At 55.4% G+C, this 22,538-nt stretch overlaps 1 protein-coding gene across 2 annotated transcripts in view; it reads left to right on the forward strand.

Moving 5' to 3' along the window:
• The first annotated feature begins 314 nt into the window (after positions 1–314).
• GASK1A (golgi associated kinase 1A) overlaps positions 315–22,538 on the forward strand; it is a 30,733-nt gene continuing 8,509 nt past the window's right edge. The window contains exons 1-2 of one of the 2 annotated variants that reach the window (XM_045200202.3): positions 315–616; positions 20,273–21,517. In XM_045200202.3, coding sequence (XP_045056137.2) covers positions 614–616; positions 20,273–21,517 — 1,248 coding nt within the window. In that variant the 5' untranslated portion in view covers positions 315–613. Of the gene's footprint in view, positions 617–10,143; positions 10,164–20,272; positions 21,518–22,538 lie in introns of those variants that run through there. The other variant, XM_053930420.2, reaches the window with a different exon arrangement.

Consider the following 22,538-nt stretch of genomic DNA (forward strand, 5'->3'; position numbering starts at 1 on the left):
TGCAGGGGAGAGTGATGGTTTTGGTGACTCTCAGCAGGACCCTCCGAATTGCGGACTCATAGTGTACCCACACTCCTTGGAGGCGGGATCTGGGCCTTAAGCCCAGGTGCCCCTGGCCTCTTGACTCCGCTCATCACCGCGCGGTGGGCAGGACGGTTCCTTCCCAGCACCTGGGACCCTGCTTCTGGCGGCTGCGGCTGCCCGAGCATGGGGCAGGGCTTTTATTGTGAAAGGAGCTCCCCCCTTCCGTGCTTTCGGGGAAGTGGGGAGGCTGGGCCGAGAGGAGCGGCAGGGACTTTGCAAACTCTGCAAATGTCCCTAGCTGATCTCGGTGGCTCCAGGCTGCGGGAGGGCTCCCGCAGACCCACAGATCCCGCGCGCATTCGCCCAGACCTCCTCTAATAACTCCACCCAGGGAGCATCCCGCGCGCATCCCTTGCCCAAGGGTTGTCCGTGGGGCCACTTGGCTGCCAGGAAGCTGTGGACTTTGGTCTGAGAAACCCACGTCCAGGGAAGTCCAGCGAGCCACTGCGCTGGGCGGCCTGGGTGCAGCAGGATGAGCTGGTGAGCCGACTGAGCACCAAGGAGCGGGTCCAGCCACACCACAGGGGACATGGTAGGCGCTGCTGGAGGGAAGCGCTGTGGAAGGGTAGGGTGGGCACCCAGACAGGTGGCCACGGGCAGTACCCACCCACTATGGGCACGCAGAGCCTTCCAGGCTACTCGGGCCAGAATTGTTCCCAAAGTTTCCATGGGAGCGGTGGCGACTTTCGTCTCTGCACCCAGGACAGGGGTGGTCAGCTGTGCTGCTTCCCCTGGCAGGGAGGATCGTGATTTGGGGCTTTCATTATGGACCCGCACACCTGGCTGAACCGTAACCCCCTCTCGGCTCCGCACAAACTTCATCCAATCCACAGCACAGGAGGTGGGGGGTGGGGGCACTCAGGGCTGCCTCCGATGGGTGAGGCACCTGGAAGTCACTTTATTTACTGGAAAATGCGTGTGAACTTTATATTATCTTCTATAACTGAGCCATGTCTGAATATTAAAAAGTAATGCCCTATATTTATTACCGTAATCTTATTGGCCCTGGTAAGGTTCCAATGCCTGGCTCCCAGTGCCCACCCCCGCACCCCAGGACCGCAGGGCTGGTGTGGGAACACTGGTCAGTCCGGGACATCATTCACGAAGTTGGGGACCTCGTGAAAGTAGCTCTTCCATCAACGGAGTTCACAGACACCAACAAGCAGGAAGGATAGACACTTTGAGAAAGCGACCCCAATGGGCAGGCACTGGCTGGAGCCAGCAAAGGACGAGGCAGGGCGCCAGGAATCCTCGGGAGGAACTTCAGTTTGCTCCTCTGTGAAAGGAGAGACTGGACCAGATGTCCACGGAGGCTCCATTTAGCTGCAAAAGTAGACGATGGGTGAATGACGCTGAAGCTGGGCCCCAGCCCTGGCGGTGACCTCTTCTGAGCATAGACAGCTTAGAGGGCGTGAGGAGGGAGGGGTTCTCAGCCCTGCTTCTGACGGCTCCCCAGACCAAATCCGGGGTGGGGGACCTTTTTAAAGTTCCTCAGATAAGATTGCAACATGCAGCCGGGACTGAGAACCCCAGGCCTCGAAGGCTGAGGGACCAGGGAAGGGGACACTCAAATCTGCCCTTCCCCAGGGGTCCCTGCCTCCGGCCACACCTCAGTCTCAGGTCCTAAAATGGAAGATTTTGGTGAAATTCACCAGGGAAATGATACAGGCTACACGTGCCTCTCAGGGAATCCTTCCATAGAGAAACCTCTTTAAACTCATTAAAACTGAGATGTGAACTTGGCCAACTTCTAATCCAGTAATTCCTTACCACCGCCCTATTGTGGATCCAAGGTACAGAAGAAGGGGAAGCCTGAGTTGGAAAGACAAAGCTAAACGTCTGGAACCCTTAACTGTCTTTTGGCAAAAGTAAACCCAGCGCTGCGGGACCTGGGGGCTTCTCTGATCATCCCGAAGGGGGTCCCGGCCTCTGCCAGGCTTGGGAGGAAGTAGATTTCTAAAGCTACAGTGGGACCCTCGCTGCTTTTCCGTATGGTAACGGCGGGACTCTTGATGAGTACTAAATCTCTGGGCTTGGATGAAAAATATTGAATGAAGTTAAGACTCTTCCTGCCAAATTAAAAAAAAAAACAAAAGTTTTCTTTCTGATTCTTGGGAGGTAAAGAACTGACGGCCATCCAGCCAACTTCTGTCTTCAAGGTGGTAGCCATGGTTACCATTGTGCTGCACCTCCTACTCTCCCAGGAGTATTTGAAAGAGCTGAAATCATACCGAACGTGCAGATTTACAGCCTGATTTGTTTTATTCACCTTTTTATCAAAGCGTGTTTCCATGACTACCTCTCTACAAAGAATCCGCGTATTTTTAATGCTCCATCCATTGCAGGATTTTGATAGCCATCTCCCTGCGTGTGGGGACCTTCCACTTTGGGGCTGTTTGCAGTGGCACGTGGCCAGCCTCTGATGGTCCCTGGACACGGGGATCTGAGAGCCCGGCTAAGTGGGAATTGGGCGAGCTCCTGGGGATAAATTGCTTCTTCAGCCTCTGCATCTCAGATTTTGCTGCAGCCAGACACCCTTGGGGGCCCAGAGCGTGGGAGGCGTCTGTCTTCATTCTGCGCGGAGGGGGAAGGGGGTCCCAGGAGAGCCCACGCATGGGTCAGCTCTCCTCGACAGAACCGAGAGCTGAAATCCCTGGAGGTTAGCTCAGAGGGGAGTCTCCAGGTGAAGGAGCTGAGTGCACCCTCATAGCCGGCCCAGGGCCTGGGTCTCCTAGTTCTTCCACTCCTCCCACCGCCAGCACATGGGTCCCCTCACAGACACAGGGGCCTCTTCACAGACTGGAGACATTTGGAGTGGCTTGGAGTGGTGGAGAAGGGACACGGGGTTTGAAATCAGAATGGGGTGTATGCCCGATGAGGCAGCCTTGTGGCTCTGAGTCAGCACTTGAATGTTCCGAACCTCAGGCTCCTTCTCTGTAGAATGGGCTGTTAATAGCGGGTTGTCATGAGGAGCAAATGGAATCAGAGATGAAAACACTAGGAGCCCAGGAGCCCCCGGAGGTGCTATAACAACGGGGTTTTCCAGAGGACCCACCAAAACAGGTTTTCTGTTTGTCAGGGACTGAAGCAAACAGTAAGGAAGTCACCATGCGCTCCTCCAGGACCAGTCTCTGGGGCTCCTCTCTAAGTGGGGACCCAGGGCGGGCGGTTTCTACTCTCAGTTTTCTTGCTGCTTCAAATCTCTCCCTCAGCAGGCAGGAAATGCCCAGTCTGCAGGAGAGAGCTGCCCCTCTTTGTTCCCGGGCCTCCTTGCTGGGTGGGAAGGCAGCCTGCCCAGGCTGGATGAGTCCCTCAGGAAGCCAAACCGGTTTTGGAATCAGAACTGGGAATCCAGGCCTCCCGCCGGCCCAGCCTGCCGGAATCTGACACCCTCTGTGTTGTGGTCACGCCCCTCATCCGCAGCTCCTGCTGCACACCTGAGCCAGGTGAGCACAGGGCTGACTGGCTGTGAGCACAGGGTTTTAAACAACCCACTGGCCCCAACTACACCAAGCAGGAGTTGGTCCAGAAACAGTGGGTTGGAGGAGGAGGGTGGAGGAGGGTGGGTTGGCCTCACAAAGGAATGAGTTCCTTAGCTGTTTCAGGGGCCAGCGGGAGAAATGGGCTTCAGATGGGCCTCAGAAATGCTGACAACCCTCCCACAGGAGGTCGGGTGTGTGTGTGTATGTGGTGGGGGGGTCCAGCCCTTTCTCTGCATCCAATGCACTAACATGGAGACAGACCATGTCAGGCATCCTCAAGGCCCCGGAGCCATGAGCCACCGGGGCTGCCTTTGCTTGGATGACTTTGGATGTGACTGCTGAAGTACTTCCGTCTGGGGTGTCTGGGGCGCAATCCCTGTGTTGTCTGACGTGTCCACACCGGCCTGTGTCTAATGACCTGACCGTGAGGACGCAGCAGTGGTTTGTGGGTGACCCCCAGGCTGCCCTTCTCTGTGTGGACCCCTGTGTCCACCCCCCACCCCACCCCCAAAACACAGACTCATATCCTGGAAGTGGCCAGGGTCTGGCCATATTCCTGAGGGCCTGGCCTGGCGCCTCCAGAATGGGAGGTGCTTTGAGGTAGCAGCTGGTGAGTTTGGGGGTGAAGGAGGTGAGAGTGAAAGGGAGGGAGAGGGGGGTGGAGGATGAGGAACCGGTGGGGCCTCGTGCTGGTCTCCAGGCCTCCACTGGTTCCAACGGACATGTGTCTCCCTTGGGCAGGGCCTGGGCCAGTGGCGTTGGAATTCTTGAGTGGCACATCTAGAAGGCCACAAAAGGGGAATTCACAATCCGTGCAGGAGTGTGTATTAGTGCTCCTCTCTTCCTGCTGCCTTGGCATTCATTCATTCATTCATTCATTCATTCAGAAAATGCCTGTGTTAAGGCCACGTTGTTCTAGGGCAGAAGGCACAACAACAAATACCACAGATGTGCCCTGGGGAGTGTGCATTCTGGTGATGCTGCTTGTGTGTGCCTATGTGTGCACTTGTGGAGGTGCACCTGTGTGGGTGTGCACATGGGGTGGAGCAGGTTGTGGGTTTGGGGGAGAGGGAAGCACAGAGAAACGTTTCTTTCTTATGAGCCAGATGCTCTGATGAGAATGCAGAGAGGCGGGATCGTCCTGCTGGATGCCCCCAGCTTGAGCAGTGAGGGGCACGGGAGTCTCCTGCACAGGGACAGGGACAGGGAGTGTCGAAGGACAGCCTGGATTCTGCCAAGTGAAGAGAAGCGAAGCCACAACATACCCACTGGCATAACTAGAAAACAAATCACCCCGACAATGGCAGGTGCTGCCCAGGACGCAGAGCAACGGAAGCTCAGTGGGAATGCACAGCCGGACAGCCACACTGGAAAGCAGTTTGTCACTGTCTCCTGAAGTTAAACACACGCTTACCACGTACCCAGAAATCCTGTATGTTCCCCCAGAAGAATGACAACTTGTGTCTGTACAAGGACCTGGATCCAGCTGTGTATTGTCGCTTTATTTATGATCTCCCCAAACTGGCAACGCCCCAGGTGCTCCTCAGCTGTAGACTGGATAAACACACCAGGAGCCTTGTCTGCCACGGGCTCGGCCGCGAAGAGAAAGGCGCTGACACATGCGGCAGCACGGGTGGGTCCCAAAGGCATCAGGCTGAGGGGAGGGTCTCCGTCTCAAGGGTTCCATACATGGGACTCATTTAGTATGACATTCTGGAGAGGTGGAAACCGTAGGCACAGAGAACAGGCGATCGTTGCCGGGGTGAGGGATGGAGAGCCTGTGACTCCCCAGGGGCTGTACAAGGGAGCTTTCTGGGGTGACAGAACTGTAATGTGCTGATTGGGGGTGTGGTCACATGAATCTATACATGTGTTCAACCTCCTAGAACTGTACATTAAACATTTTACTTTTTTGTATGTAAATTTCTTTTAAAAATCATAGAACAAGAGAAGGAGGGAAAGGCAGCCTAGCAGAAGGAACAGCTTGTGCAAAGCCCTGGAGGCAAAAGTGAGCTGTCCAAGTTGGCTGGGAGAGAGAGTTTGGGGGAACCTCCTAGAAATGGGGCTGGAGGCAGAGCCTGGCTCTGGGGCATGAGTGGTCTCCACACCGAGCCAGGAATTTGTGTGATTACCCGAGACAGAGGGGGCAAGGGAAGGGCTTTTGAACTTGGAGAGGTGAGCTTGTGTTTGCATTTTGGAGAGCAGTTTGGGGGTGGGGTGCAGGGAGTGGAGTGGAGTAGAGTGGAGGGGGGCTTGGGGGGTCATCTTGATCCTGGCAGACAGGAGGGAGGAGTGGGCCCTCTGCTGGCAGAGGGAGCAGTGGGGAGGGAGAGTTGGGTGGGAGAACTTCCAGCCCTTGGCACCCTCAGATGGGGAGTTGGAGGACAGGTCAATAGTGACCTCAGGTTCTTGTTCAGGCATCTGAGTTTACAGGCCTCTCCCTGCATAGCTGCCTCCTTCCTTCTCATCTTCGCTTTTATTGATCTAATGCGTCCTTTAGTCACACTTAGAAGTAATCATGATATAGAAGTAACGTATTTAAAAATGATATCAGTCACTTTAATCCTATCAAACAGATAATTACGTTATATTCTCAAGAGCAATGCTGAAGTGTTGACACTTCCCCCTTAGTCCTCTGAGCTGGTTTGGCCTTGATAATTGTAAAGATGGGATAGGTACTGTGGCCATGCTAAAGGATGACGGTGATTATGCCACTTCACAACCTTACCTTTGGTCCTGCCTGCCCTCTGCCAGCCAGCGCAGCCACACTGGGTCCGTTCTCCTGGCTGCAGGCCCAGCTGGCCGCCCCTGCTGGAGGGTGGGCCGGGCGGTGGCCGCTCCATCTCACCTGGCCCCGCTTCCCTAACTGCCGTGGGCTTGGGTTTCTGCTAAGTGGCGGTAGGAAGGGGCTGCGTCCCATGCTGTTTACTTGTGGGCAGTTTTTGTTTGGCTTTTGAGGGTGTTTGCTTGCAATGAGCCAACCTCCTCTTCAGAACCATCTGGAGGATTCAAATCCTGTCTCGGCTTAGGCAGCAGGTTCGTGGTTGCACGTCGAGGAGCCAAGTCGGGTAGGGATTTTTCCAGATACACCATCAGCCAAAAACCTGGTCAAAGACAGCAGAGGGGGTAGGGCTAGAAGAGAGGAAGGGAGAGAACGAGAGCCAGAGCTGTGTGGATGGGAGCTGAGTAGACTGAGGCTGGGACAGAAAGGACCGGTGTGCAGGTCCTCCCTCCTGGGGGCTCCCAGGCTGGCACAGACCACAGTGCGAGAGTGTGCCCCTGGGGCCTGGGGCTGCACTGGTCTGGGGTTCCCGGTGGGCTCTCAGCAGGGCACCGCCCTGCAGCAGAGCAGGGATGCGTTCCTGGCTGGCTGGCAAGGACCAACTGCCACCGCCTATGGGCACTGCCTGTGGGCACTTCCCCAGGCCCAGGTCAGCCCTGTGCCCCAGAGGGGGACGGAGGGAGCACTGTGAGCAGGATGAACTCGGCTTGTCCCACAGCCTTGCCTCTGTCCGGACTGGTTTTGCACCAGCACCCTGAGGTGGCTTCTAGTGCACCTGGCACTGGGGAATTCTCCAGATACTCTGTCAAGGATTTAAAAAGCGGCTTAGTTCTTCTAAATGCTTGAGGACGTGTTTCAGTGGGAAGGGAAGACCCAGTATAGTCAAACCTGTAACATCGAAGGGTCACAATTTCAAAAAGTACAGGATCCACAAGGCCCTTCATCCCTTTGCCCAAAGGAGATGAGTGAAGTCCGGCCCCAGGGACAATCCAATGGCCCTGGAGCAGCTGCAGGGGGGCCACAGCACCCTGCTCTGACGCAGGAGTGTTTGCTAGGGGAGGGGCTGGAGCCAGACTCCAGCTGTGCCTGGCCCAGGTCGGGGCTGGGGGTTGCAGTGTCTGGGACGCCTGGGTCCAGTGGGGGCAGAGGCTGCAGCCGCCGGTTGGAGGCCGGGAGGCCAGGATGGCCAGTGAACGGGCATGTGGGCGTCCCTCCCTGAGCTGGGGGTGGGTGGGCAGGCCACACAGGCCTCTTTCTCCGGGACTGAGTGGCTCTGTTGTCTGTCCACACAGAAGCCCAGTGTGCACCTCCTGGGGGACCTGGGCCCGGGACCTGGCCTCGGCAGTGGGTGGCCTCCTAGACAGCATGAGCCTTCCCTGCTGGTCGCCCACTCCCCCCCCCCCCCCCGCCAGGGTCTGCGTGTCCTGATCTGAGTTGTCTGGCTGTGTGCTCTCTGCCCCAGGCCACCCCTGACTACCCCCACCTCTCCCAGAGCCCTAGAGGGCCCATCGTGACTACAAAGGTGCTATTGTAGTTCCTTCTTTCCAAACGTTTTCTCCTGCATCTCTAGTTAAAATCCCTTTGGGGGGGGGAGTGCGGATGGCTGACTGAGCAGTGCCCACTGCTGGCAGTTAGGAAGGGCTGCCGGCTCCTGGTTCACACTCATCTCCCCAGCAGGGGCCCAGCGCAGCTGGGCTTAAACCCTAACCATCACAGCCCTGCTCTCTGGTGCAGCTTTACAGCGTGAGGAGTTCAGAGCGCGGTGGTACTCAGAAGTGAATTCGAACTGCTTAGCACCTGGGCCGAGTCTGCAAACTATCTACCTCTCAGCCTCAGTTTCCCCATGAAGACAGCACTGCCCCCTTGTGGGCTGGTGTGTTCGATGCTGTGATGAGCATAAAGCACTTGGTCCAATGGCCACGGGCGCGCAGTAATGTGCTCAAGTAATGCAGCTGTGATGGCATTGTCCCTGGGCAACAGACAGGGCTGGAGGTGCAGCAAGGCCTGGGCCTCTAGGACAGTTAGTAGGACCCTGCAGGGAGCTGCAGGGGCAGCATGAGTTGGGGGGCAGCCTTGGACCCTAGCTCCCACGAGAAGGGGTTCTGGACTGAGGGATATGTGCTGTGAATGGACCACTGTCAGGTCAGCCCGTGGATCCACCTCTGTAACAGTGAGCTGGAGAAGGATGCAGTCAAATGGTAGAAGCAAAACCAGGCCTAGTTCAAGGGTCCTTTTTAAAAAAAATTACTTTACTTTCCAGTTACAGTTGACGTGCCGTGTGATCGTAGGCTCAGGTGTATGACATAGTGATCAGACATTCACATACCCTATGAAAGGGTCACCCCAGGGGGGCTAGTTAAGGCTTCTTGACCTTAAGATTCAGGGAGCCCTAAACTTCATTGAAGAAAAGTCCCACCCTCGTGTACACCAACGTCTGGCCGAAATGCAGCATTTCCTCAACATTGCATGTAGGCACTAGCCACAGGAGGGTCAGCAGAGCCTGTGACTGTCCCCAAGAGGAGACAGGTATTTTCCATCATGTGCATGGGAGCAGACACTCGGAAATACCGTCTTCACTCCTCGCTACTTTGAAAGTGCACTTGTTATTAGAGGTCGGCACATCTCTGTCCTGGAAAGCCCAGAGAGAACGCGCTTAATTCTTTTCAGCAGTCCCCACTCCCTCCCCACCCCAGCCTGAGAGCAAAATCTATGGCTGTTAGTCCAAAGGCAGCCCGAGAAAATTTCCAACCAATGACAGGGGCTCCGAAATTCCGTCCCTCTGCGGGGTCCCCACACTGGTGCTCTTGTGAGCTGGAACAAAATGGTAATTCAGTTTGGGGCAGGGAGAAGGCCCTTGTGGCCGGCAAAGCTGCTGCAGCGTATAATCAACGTAGAGACCAGAGCCCAACGACCAGGGAACAGCGGGAGAGACCAGACACAACAGTTAACCCCCTCCCGTCTGGGAGGAGAGGGTCACGGCCCACCTGTAGGGCTTGTGTTCTCCCCACGGGTTCCAGGAGTGCCCACCACGGAGTGCACCCTGTGGGCATTGCCAGAAAGCTGTCGCCATGGTGACAATAGTAACGATAGGATCACCAAGGGAACCCGACTCTGGGCCAGGCTCTGTTTTGAATGCTGTGCCCACAACAGCTCATAAAACTCTCGTGGTGCTTGGTGGAGTGATTTCATTTTCATGAGTGACAAGTCACACTTCTCCCACCAGGATGTCACCTTCCTAAGGGGAGTGGCTTTTGTGCATTTGGTGCTTGATGCATCTCTTCTGTCAGGAGCGGTGTTGGCTCAGGAGTGTCTGCCCGGCAAACTGATGAGTGGACTCTCCTTGGAGGGGGGTATTATTTTTGTCACCATTGTACAGATGAGGAAACTGAGGCCCAGGGCCACCCAGCAAGGACACGGTGGAGCTGAAATCAACACCCAGACAGCCTGGCTCTGAGCTAACAGACTGGGGATGGTAGGGAAGCCTGGTGAGCTGCCTCCTCCTCTGGGCCCCAAAATGAAACTTGGCAACCAGCTTGGGGGCTCATCTTTCAGTTGGGGGCTCAGGAGGGCCCTCCAGGACTGTTTGGGTGTGGGTGCCCAGTCCCTTCTGAGCCGATGCCTGTGGGCCGTGGGCCATCCCCACTGAGCCTGAGGACTTGTGGCCCGCCTGGAGAATGTGTGCCAACCCCGAGAGGCCGTTTGTCTTTCTGATGACACGTAGGTTACTCTGTCCCTGGAGCAGAGACCGGGCAGCTGTCTGTGCCAGGGACCTTGTGCAGAAGTGCACATTCCACACTCCCTCCGTGTGCTGAGCGGTGAGTCAGAGTCAGGGTTGGACGTGGGCTGGAGCACTGCTCCCTCGGTGTCGGGGCCGGGGGCCTGGGATGGGCAGCTCCACAAGCCAGGGCTCCTTGCTCGGTACACGTGGTACAGAGGTTTTTCTTCCTGCCCACTCTCCACCTCTGTGACCCACACCTTGGGTGACACACAGAGTCACAGGAAGGTAGTTTTGCGTGTGGCTGTGTCTGGAGTTTGGCGAAGGAGTCTGGGATCCAGTTGCCTCTGAGGGTGGCCAGGCCCTCAGCAGGTCCTGTTGGTCCACTGCTGGCCTCTGCCCCCCACCGCTGCAGCAGGCTCCCTCTTGGCCTGACTATTCTGTCTCCCAAGTGGCAGGCATTCAGTATGCTGGCTGCTGTTCTCTCGAGAGAGAGTGGAGGGAGGGAAGGAGCAGCAGATAGGTCTGGGATTCACAGACATGGGAAGAATCTCCACATCGGAAAACAACACATCCTTTTCCAAAAACGCACCCAGGGCTCTCACCCAGGGCAGTCACTGCAGATTCTTCTCCCAGCCGCCCATCACATGAGCCCAGGGAGGAGCCGCCTCTGCCGCAGCCCCCTCCTTCCAGCTGACGTGCAGGCACGCACTGTGAGTCTGGAATAATTGCAAGCATTCGACAGTTACCTCATCTAATTTGCATGACCATCCTATAGGGTCATGTCTTGGGTGGCTTCCCCCAGAAGCAGACCTTCCAGCAAGGGTTCCAGTGCAGGTAGTTGATTTGGAAGCTGCCACCAGCACACACTGGGATGGTGGTGGGGGTAGGGAGGAGCCTGTTTGGGAGGCGGCATGCCTGCTGCTGCATTTTCAGACCACACCCCTCCCTGCCAGCATGCCCTGTGTTCTGGACCAGCCGGTGCACACGGGTGCCTCTCCACAGCCAGCAGCCTCCACCCCAGCCACCTCCAGGGTGTCGGAGGGTGGACATTTCCTTGGTCTAACTCTTTGTCACATTCCCGATAACGCTTCTGGGTGGCTGAGGTTGTCAGGAATGCAAACAGGAAAGGCGCATTCCTGCTCTGTGAATACTTTCCTCCTTACACGTGCTGTTTGAGAGCGCTACGCCCATGCAGTCAGATGGTCCGACAAGCCGCTGAAGTTATGGCCAATTTAGCTTTCATTGCAGTTGGGGGCGGGATGCAGCACGGAGGACACTGAAGACTAATTTCTCCTACTTGCTAGTGTTGCCTTTTAAAGTCTTGCCCGGGACCTGTTTCCCGAAGTTTGGGATAATTCACATTTTCTTGAAGACAGGGAAAACCTCATTGTTTGGGACCACCTGGCACCACCGTGCACTTGTGAGCTGCCCCTCACAGGAGGGCTCTTTGTCCCCTTTCCACCTCTGTCCCCTACCCTCTCCGCCCCGGGCCAGCAGATACTCCATTCCAGATGCCCCGGCATCAGATCTGCAGCTCGTCAGAGCTCTGTCTAACCAGGGCTCCGGCACTGTGAACTAGTCCAGAAGGCCTGCCCGGGGTCAAGTGCTGAACCAAGCTGCACTTCGTGACCCAGAGGAGCCGAGCGTCACCCTTCCAGCTCCTCTCCTGGGTGGAACCTGGGGAGCCACAGTCCGGGGTAAGGGACCATGCCTTCTAACCCTGGATGTACCTTCATCCCAGCAGCCTATAGTCTCATCCAGCCTGGGCCGGGCTTGGCCCAGCCAGGCCGGGGCAGGAGGCCAGGGTGGAGGAGAAGGAGCCAGAGGCATGAAATATCGGTCTGTCTCCGTGTGGCTCACGCAGCCCTTACCAAGAATGTGGACGCGGAGGCCGTGCCTGCTTGTTTATGCAAGGACACAAAGCTGAGGGGCTGACGTCGTCCTTTTCAAAAGAGGAGAAGTGAGATTTAAGGCAGGGCCACCGCTGACTTCCAGGAACACTTATCCCAGGAGCCTCAGAGAAACAGTAGAGGCAGCAGGGAAGGTAATTAAGGGCACAGGTTGTGACAGCCCCTGGCACTGGGGGCTCTGGGACACCCATACTTCCATTTATGCGGCCAGTGAGAGGCAGTCGCACTAGCTTTGGAGGCAGAATGTCCGAGGGCCAGTTGGACCCTTGGCTAGCTGCTCCTTCCTGCGGGCTCCAGGGACCCAGCCTGCTGCCTCCAGCACCCACCTCTGCCCTGAAGTTGTGTGTGTGTGTCTTCTCAAGGCGTCCTCCTCGCAGCCCCCCGACCTCTCCTATAGTCACACCCACCCTCCTTCCGTCTCCGGCTGCTTCTTAGGACTGGAGATGACAATGTGGACGCCGGGTCAATGAGAAGTCTTACTGACCATAACCACCCTCCTTCCAAGTGACAGTGGGGCTTGGGTGGGTCTGGATTTGAACCTGCTGTGCCATGACCCCGTGTTAGGTGGTCTAGCGTATTTCTCAAGACGGGTGGTCTCAGAGGGTGAAGGTGCTACTAGAATGTTCCAACTCTGTGGTTTTATTTTGTTGAGACAAGACTCAGCATCTGTTCTAAGGTAGGAGGAAAAATGGAGAGTGTCTCAATTTTCCTTGTTTTAAGGGACTGTCAAGGGTAATTTCGATCAGGACTTCCTTTTCACCTCATCTGCTCTGTGAGAAGCCAGCTGCCCCGAAGGCTGGCGCTCCACCGTGCCTCAGGTCTGTGCTGGCCGTGGAGCTTGTACGTTCAGTCGCATCGGGCCAAGCGCTCTGGAGCTGTTTACGTTTTACTGCGGCATTTCTCAAACACCCTGTGGGCTCCTGGGGTTCCAGGACCTCTCTGTGCCCTAGCTTAGAGCTGGGCAGTTCAGTGTGGCAGCCGCCGGCCACCTATTGAAAGGTGGCCAGTGTGAACTGGGACGTGCCAGATATGTGAAATCTGCATTGCATTTCAAAGACATATTACAGAGAAACTATAAACTATCTCATTCCTGCTTTTTATATTGATAACATGTAGAAATGATGATATTTTAGATACGTTTAGCTAAGTATAAATATTATTAAAATCAACTTCCTCTGGCTTCCCCTAACCCCTTTTAAATGTGGCTGATGGGACATTCAAAGTCCCCCATGGGGTCAGGACCCCAGTTTTGTCGGGCAGCGTGGACCTGGGTGGACAGAGGTGCTCAGCAGAACCCCCTTCTCCAATGCCTCCATCCCCCAAGGTCACGCTCAACCATTCCCATGCTCCTGGTTTCCTGACCCCATTCCCTCGTTTTCACCTCCGAACATTTGGAAACTACAGGTGTTCACGAGACCCCGATTTTCTTGTTGAAATGCCCCTGGTCTCCATGTTTCATGGGTTTCTGAGAAGCAGCTCTAGACTCGGGACCTCCGTCTTGGTGCTTCTCCTGATTCACACCAGAAAACGTTTATTTTATTTGGTCCCGTCACACCTTCAAATTACCTTTAGTTCACTGTGGGGAAGTATGCATTTTTAAGGAATAATAGATGAGCACGGTCAAGCCCAAATCACTCTCGGCCAGAGTTGTCCTGAGTGTGAAGAAGCAGACTGCTTCCAAGTCAGAGGTCTCCACAGTGGGGCTCCCTCACCTCAGCAGGCACCCCAGGCAGCCCACCGGGTTACAGTCTGAAAAAATCAGAGCTTCTGGTTACATTTACTTCACCTAATACTTCTATGATTTTTTAAATTTCTTGTTCATGTTTTATAGTGAATATATTCATGTAGCTCTACCTGCTTATGACTCATGCAGACTGGGAAAAACAGTTTGTAAACCTTTGTACCACAAAGATGCCCTCAGCAGATTTTGAGACCTCTGGTTTGCAGAAAGTGATTGTGCCCCCTGGTGTGAGTTGAACCCCACCACTGTGTCAGTTTTGAATGTGTGCACCTCATTCTTTCGTTCACTCACACACATTTACTGAGGATCCACTAGGCAGTTGCTTTGGTGGCATTTGGTGGCAGTTGCTTTGGTTTTTAAATCGGTTGTTTTTCTGCCCACCTCAGATGGAAGAAGTTTTGGCCGGCTTCAGGCACTTGGGGATGGAGAAGTGGGGAATGGAGGCCTCTTTTCTTGGGCTGGCCAAGGTGACCTTTAGTGCTTAGCATGACTTCACAGAGATGTCTGGGTCAGGCTGTGAGAACCACTCAGGGGGCCACGAAGGGGGTTAGCAGCTCCGAGCGAAGGCTCGCTGCTCCTCACTTAGCAGGGAGCCTCGGGAGATCCCGCACACACTCTTTCCCCACAGTTCCCTCTGGTGTCTGGATTCACCTGTCCGGTGGTTCATTAATTAATTGAGACACAGAACATCAACCAGCTAAAGAGAGATCATCACACAAGCGCCCACGTGCGGTCAGCCTTTTCTTGAGAGAAGATGCTTCATTGGGTAACTCACCACACCTTCCCCGGGCTTTTTCTCCTCATCTGTCAAACACGGGAGAGCCCCTCTTCCCACCTCCACCACACACACACACACACACACACACACACACACACACGTTCTCATCGTTCATCCCCCCCCAGTGTGATTAGATGATAATTTTGGTTAGATCAGTGTTTACATAATCATGACTAACAAATTGCCACGAACTTGACGGCTTAAAACAACATGAATTTATGCTCGTGTAGTTCTTGATTCCAGAAGTTTGAAGTGAGCAGAGCTAGACTCCAGGGCGCTTCTGCTCAGCTCCTCCTGGTCCCCTTCAGCCCAGGCCTCCCGCCGGCAGGAGCTCTGTGTTCAATCCCCAGAGGCAAAAGCACCTCTTAGCATTTTATGTTCCAAATGCAATGCGGCCGAGAGGGCTGAGAGAGTTTAAATGTCCATTTCTATTACTGTTTTTGAAAAATTGTCTTTATTTTGGCTGAGCCTTTGCCAAAGCAATTTCTTGAATTGCTTTTCGTATTTCCACGAGGGTGTGGAGCATGCCTTTTCACCAGATTTCTGCCCTCTCCAAAGGTGACATTCTCCTCCTTACTGTGTTCATAGCCGGAATTTTCTGGGGCTCCTCCCCCTGACCGAGAGCCATCACTCTCCTAAGATGTCACTGGGTCTTTGTCTCCACCATCCGCAGCGCCAGCGATTGCCATTTGTTCAACAGGGAGGTCCCCACCGTGTCCCCAGGTCGCTGCGTCCCTGAAGTGAGGCTATGGGAGCAAAGCAGCAGCACCCGGGCAGACAGCCTGGGGCTCGTTTGCTTGTAGGGCATGAGCTTCAACTCTGAGTCAAGAGGATTTGCCATAACCCCCTGCCCTGGGCGCTCAGCCCCGTCTGTGCCATAAACCTCCAAGAGCCTTTGCCTGTCAAAATGCTTTTCTTCCGATGGGCCAAGGAGAGCCTTTGCGTGGGGCAGTTAAGGAAGGGTGAGGAGGAGGTGAAAAGAGATTTTCATTTTCGAGGACCGTTTTCTGTCTTGAGAACTCGCTGTGTGGACCACTACTGACAAGCCTGGGCTGTCTCTGACTCGGCACCCACGGCTGCTGCAAGTCAAGACTGAAGCCACAGGACAGTGTTGAAAGAGGCAGCAGAATCCCTGGGTCCTTTCCCATGCTCAGCCCCTCCCTAAACTCCCCTCTCCCTCCAAGGTTCTCGAATCTTCCCTCCTTCATCTTGAATCTTCTGTGATGGAGCGCTGGGCTCTGGGGGGAATTCACATCCTCCCGGCCGTGGACTCACTGTGTGACCTTGAGCGAGGTGCTTCTCTACATCTTATTTCTATAGTTGTGAAATCACCAGGTTAGTACGTACCTTGCAGGGATTTGAGAGTGCCCGGCACGCGGTACATGCCCGGTAAATGCCTCTTGTTTATAGGATCTGCGGCGTTCACCTCTCAGGTCTGACGCATTCAGTTTCCTGGCCACGGTCTTGAGAACGCCTGAGCTGAAAGGCACTTGGGCACCGTCTGGTTCTGGAAGGAGCAGGAGGCGTAGAAACCTGCCTGGGTTTGAGATCAAGCCCAAGATCTGGTTTGAGGATAACAGATGATTGGAAACCTGCTTCTGATGCTACCTCTCAAGGTGCCCAGAGTTCAGTGGGTCAGATGGTGGCATTTTCTTGTTGATATTCTTCTATTTAATAAGGCAGGACTGGAGATACAATGAAGTTATTTTCATTTTGGGAGAAAATTAAATGTAGCCTGAAAATATGCTTATTTTCCATCGATTTGTGCAAACTGGTGGCCACCTACCCTGAGCTCATTTGAGCGTCATTTCACAGATGACCTGCCCGGTCCTAAAGAGGTGACCCTCCTTTGGGAGCAGCTCCCACCCCGGAGACCCAGTGCAGTCTTTCAGAATCGGGGCTGGAGTAGCCCCTTCCCAGGGCAGCACAGCGACTAGGCCTCCGGCTCTGGAGCCAGACTGCCTGGCTTCGTGTCCTAGTGGTGCCCTTGCTAGGTCTGGGGGCTTCGGGTCACCCCGATTATCAGTGCCTTGTTTTTCTCACCTGTAAAATGAGATAATAAATACTAATACCTATCTCATAAGACTGGCATGTAGCTTAGATGAGTTAACAGAAGCAAAATTCTTCCAACAGCCCCGGGCATATAGTAAACACTATATAAATGCTAGTTATAATTCTTTGGGTTTTTCCCCCCCTTTTTTCTTTTTCCTGGGAATTGGCCAGGCCAGAAATTACAGAGACAAAAGTCCTTTCTTGTCTTGAAGTTGCTGATGTGGAAAGGAAATCACAGCTCTCCAGTGAAGCTGAGCAAAGCGGCCCGGCCTGGTGGCGGCTGAGGAGACAGGCAGCCTGGGGTCCTGGCCACAACGGAGCAGGCAGCTCCAGCCTCCCCGGGCCCAGCAGATCTGACTCAGAGAGAGATACTGTGTGCCTGGAGATTCTGACGCGCTGTGCCGTCGCCTTTGCCCGCAGAGGCCTGTGCCAGCCCAGCTCGCCCTGCCTGGGGCCTGACTCTGGGTTCAGCCAAGGGCAGCAGGGTATGATCAGGTCGGGTGTGCAGCAAAACTCACAGGACTGACATGTGCTCTCAATCCCGTCCTCTGACAATATGCTCCCATGTCACCTCTCACCCTGGCCTTGGCTATGGAAATAACTCCACTGATTTTTAAAAATAGAACAGAAACTGCATATTCCAACATCTCTGTCAGTCTTGCTGAGAGTCTGGTGGGGATGGATTGATGGTCAGCCCGTGGGGCTGTTTAGAAGAGGGAGGAGGTCAGGGAACGGCACAGAGGGACTGTCACATCTTTAATGATGACTCCAGAACCAGCACCAACCTTAGTTTTTATTGCACACACACGGCACCACCACCATTGCCACCAACATCCCCACCATCCCCACCATCCCACCATCACCGTCACCACCACCATCAGCAGCACCACCATCACCACCACCTCCACTACCACCATCACCCCCACCACCCCCACCACCCCCACCACCATCACCACCACCATCACCATCCCACCATTACCATCACCACCACCTCCACCAACACCATCACCCCCACCACCATCACCACCATCACCACCATCACCATCACCAGCACCATCACCATCACCACCACCTCCACCACCACCATCTTCACCATCACCACCACCACCACCACCACCTCACCACCACACCATCATCACCATCATCACCATGTGGCTCCCCTCAGTCTCTTCTCCCACCCAGAAAACTCCCATCAAGACATCCCACACTGAGCCCAACAGAAACCACCAAGGGATCTGCGTTCGCTGGGATGTTCTGTCATGAGGCTGGATAACAACCAACAACCTATACCTTTATGACTTACAATAACCTACAACTTTATCTTGGCTACAGGGCTGGGGGGTGAGTTCAGGTCTGTCCCAGGTGCCTCCGACATTACAATGTGCCCAAACCCGGGAAGGGGCGTGGGTTACTTTTCAGATCCCAGGAAGGCAGGGGGTTCAGAAAGTGAAGGCAGAAAAATCTCAGTCCCCCCTCTGATTTAAATGTACCAAACCACGTAGTGGACCCCTAACCCATTTTGGTGCATGCATTTCCCATGCCAGTCCTTGTGGGGAAGGAATGATCTCATTCTCCCCCATTCTGGAACTGAGGAAATGGGGCAGAGGTTGTGTAACTCACTGTTGTAATGTAGCTCAGAAGGGCAGGAGCTGGTCGAGAACTCTGCTGTGTCTTCCCCAAAGCCACGTCCCCTGCATCTGGGGTGGACGTGACGGTTGGGCCAATGGGCATCTTCTCTGAGGAATTAAGGGGAAGCCTTGGTACACGGTGGGGGGGGGGAGGCGGGATTTGAGGAGGGAGGAGAAAAGGAGCCCTTGTAGAGCCCGACAGTGAAGGGTCCCCATTCCTCTTTCCCTACTGCCCCTGTCATCCTGGGACCCTGTGGGAAAGAGCTGGGGAGACGGGGCGGGGTCAGCCGGGGCCTGGGCAGCCGTGGGGCCCCATGGGTTCCACCAGCAAACTTTCTAGTATATTGGGTGTCTCCCCCCCCTTTTCCTTTCTCTAACATACTCCTTACCATTCAGCTGAATAGTTCTCTTCAGAAGATTTTTTTTCAATTTGATCAAAGCTGCTTTTCTTTTCCCAAAGCCTTACTTGGGTGGCCCGCGGGGACGTCTGCTCAGGGCCATTTGGAACCTTTCTCTGCACAGCCGCACACTTGCCAGCTTCCCCAGGTTGTCTGAAGCCAAGGAAGGCCGAGAGCGGGACCAAAACATTCTGTCTCCTCGTGGCATTTTGAAAAGATGATTTAGTTTTCCCCAGTGGGATCCAAAAATTTGAGAATACAGATGATGAATCCAACTTGAACACATTTTTTTCTTTTTAGAAGGAAGGAAAAAAAAACCCCAGAGTCTTTGTCCATGTACATTTCTCCTTTCAGTTTTAATTGAAAATATGGGTATTTTCGCCAGCTGCGTGAGCCTGGACAGATCTCCGTGCTCCAGACTTTTTGTTTCCTCACCTGTCAAGCAGGGATGCTGTGATTCCCATCTCTGTATGTTCTGGAGGGTCAAGGGAGATACTAAATGATGGGCAGCAGAAAGTTAATGCCAAGGAGAAGGAGTGGGACCCAACCCTTCATCTTTCAGGGCAGCCACTATAGAAGCCCGCACCGCTTCCCCCAGAACTGCCCGCACTGGACCTTCAGCGCAGCACCATTTGCTAGAATGAAAACAGGAAGCGATCTGAATAGCCTCCCCGTGGAGGGATGGGGAAAGGAGCTCCGGCTACACCGACAGAGACAGCTGTGGAAAAGGCCTCAGGGCACGCTGTCATGCCAACCAAAGCAAGGTGTGGACCGGCGGCCTCCTTTGTGCTAAAAATAGTTACCACGCGTCTTGGACTGAGAAACTGGCATAGCCGCTAAGGGCGACAGGGTGGAGGTTTCTCAACATATTACAGACAGAACGACCATATGTTGTAAGTTGAATAGGTTACAAAATGAGTAAGTTCTGACTCCAAAGCCCAGTAGCCCAAACAGCTCTTGGCAGCCCCCCATTGCTCCCGCAGGCTCCCAAGCTCCTTCCTTCCCTGGTTCTGATTGAGTAGTTCTGGGGTGCGGCCTGTGAATTTGCCTTTCTGTCAAGTTCCCGCGTGATACTGTCGATCCGGCACCACGTGCTGAGAAAACTCACTGCCCCAGGGTGCGTCCTTGCCAGCACCTGCCAGCTGGTGGTCGGGCAGCCAACTTCCTCCTGAGCAAGAGGGGCAGGCAAAAGTGGCGGGCTCCTGCCACCGGCAAGGACTTAGTCACGTGCCCTCGAGTCTCGCCTGCCTGTGAGGGAGGCTGGCAGCGCCTTCCGTAGCTGAGCAGCCGTGTGCCCCTGGTAAGGGGAGTGTGTTTGTGGGAGACGACAGAGTGGCCCCGGGGACACTCAGGGAGATGGAGAGAGGGCCAACACCCAGAGGCAGGGACAGATGTGTAAGAGACCCTTACGGTGCGCGGTGCACGTGCCGTGTGGTGGTTTATTCCAAGGGGAAGCCCCGGTCTGCCTGCAGGGATCAGCAGAAGCTCCCCGGATGCCAACAGGCTGGGCTTTGAGGCAGGAGCGCTGCCTGAGGTGCCCGGCCTCCCTCGAAGGCAGCGGGGTGTCCTCTGCCTGGGCTCCTCTCTCTCCCCTCTGCAGGCCTCTGGAAGGGCCTTCCTTCACCATCCTCACTGCGTGGTGAGTTGGGGCTGACGTTATCCCAGGTCTCAAGTTTTCTTTTTCTACCCTGTCCCCCAGGCGTCTTGGCTCTGGAGAGAGCTGCGTGGCAAGAGGCGGTTGGTGGTGGCATTCTGCCCCCTGATGACCCTGTCTGTGATGGCTGTCACCTGCTTCCCCACACAGCCTCAGGCTGCCATGGAGCCCCAGGCGGTGACCGGCACCCCTGCCCCCCACGGCTCACAGGCTCTGAGCTCCCGCTGGAGGCCGCAGACAAGAAGCCTGCGTTCCTGGAGAGACTGGGCCCTGCCCAGGGGCTCCGTCCCTGTGTGTGCTGAGGGGCAAAGCCACCGAAGGGGAGTGGACGACAGCAGGCCCCCAGGAGGGGAAAGCCGGCATGTAGGGTGGGTCGAGAGGGACAGTGCTTTGGCATCTGTAGGAGATCTGAGACTCGGCACTCAGCATCTTGTGCTCCTGAGGGAGGATGAGGTCAAGGGTCCAGGAGCCAAAGACCTGCAGCGACCCCCTTGGAAGGATGGTCCCATCTGGGAGGCACAGAGTGAGACAGGAACCCTGGCCAGCACCCTCCCAGGGCACCGGAGAGCTGCTGCTGGACCGCCCCTCCGGTCCCATCCAGCCCAAGGCAGGGACCTGCCAGGAGCTGGGAACAGAGCTTTGACTGGTGGGCAGAGAGCAGGGGGTCCCACCTCAGCCACAGGGACTCGTTGGTGGCCTGGCTCTGTCGGGGAGCTGCAAGGACCCACCTGGTGTGCTGCTGACACTCCCGAGCTGGGGGCCAGCGGGCAGGCGCCCCCCTGGTTCACCGAGCACGATGTGCAGACCCTCCAGCTGTTGGCCCAGGGGGAGGTGGTGGGCAAAGCCAGGGTCCCCGGCCACGGGCAGGTGCTGCAAGTGGGCTTTTCCACGGAGGGTGCCCTCCAGGACGTGTCTCCTGGGCTCAGTGGACTCTGCTCCCAGGGGCTCTGCGGCCTGATCAAGAGGCCTGGAGACCTGTCTGAGGTCCTGGCCTTCCACTTGGACCGCGTGCTGGGGCTGCGCCGGAGCCTTCCCGCTGTGGCCCGGCGTTTCCACAGCCCCCTGCTGCCCTATCGCTACACGGACGGTGGCGTGAGGCCCGTCATCTGGTGGGCGCCCGACGTGCAGCACCTGGGCGACCCAGACGACGACCAGAACTCCCTGGCCTTGGGCTGGCTGCAGTACCAGGCCCTGCTGGCACATGGCTGCAGCGGGCTGGGCCAGGCGTCGTGCCTGGGCATCCACCGTGCCGAGTGGGCACGCCTGGCCCTCTTCGACTTCCTGCTCCAGGTATGGGGTGCTGGGCCGGGTGGGGCTGGAGAGCCACAGGAGTAGGGGACGGCTGGGGACTCTTCCCCCAAGGCCTGTGTTTTGACTACCAAACCCCACGTGGTCAGCCTCTGTGGTTATTTTTCCAGTCACTGTGAGCTAGAATAGTTTGCATCAGCTCATGAGAGCTGATGGTTAAAATTTCCAGGAATTTTTGTGGCCTGATTGTGAAACACAGGAGTTTTAAAAATTAAATTATATAAACTAAAAATATAATAATTCTATTAGCAACAAAGGTAAGAAACATTGAGAACGCATTACTTCCTAATTCTTTTACTACGGTTTTCTAATTACCCGTGCTGTTGAGGTTATTAGCGTCTGTCTAGTAAATACTGTGTATCGGCGGCTCCACGCCTCCTGCCAGCTCCACACCTGGTCATGCTGGCGGCTGGGAACTGGCCCGGGTGGGGCGATTTGCACCATGGAAACTAGCACAGGCTACATATCAAGACTCCCCCACCCCTGGGGAGTGAAACATTCATCAGCACACCACTGTTTGTAACGTTATATCCGTGACTCAGCAAGGACTTGAGAAGGTTGTGTAATTTATAAATGAGAGAGAGGGAGAGAGGAGGGAGAAGGAGGGAGAATGATGGAGAAAGAGAGACAGAGAGAGAGAGAGAGACAGAGAGAGAGAGGTGGTATCAGTCCAGTCTGGGCACTGAAGAGTGAGAAGGAAGCCGCAGGGCAGCTGAGGTCCCTACTGTGCTGGGAAGTAACCTGGAGTTTCTGGGGACTCTGGGGAAGGGGCTGGAGCTTCTGGGACCCCCAGTCAGGGCAGAGGGGCAACTGGGGGGCTGCAGGCATCAGTCATTTGTGGACTGGCCCCGGGTCGCTCTGTGGCGTACATCCATGGGCCTCTCAGAGCGCCCTGGGGGACGGTGCCCAGGCCCCCGCAGCGGTGACTGCTGGCCCTCCCTGTGTCACACCCCCTGCTTGTGTTTTGGGATCGGCTCACAGATAAACTGCATTGGCTTGAATC

This window comes from Desmodus rotundus, chromosome 8 (assembly GCF_022682495.2).
Source record: "Desmodus rotundus isolate HL8 chromosome 8, HLdesRot8A.1, whole genome shotgun sequence".
Classification (NCBI taxonomy): Eukaryota; Metazoa; Chordata; class Mammalia; order Chiroptera; family Phyllostomidae; genus Desmodus; species Desmodus rotundus.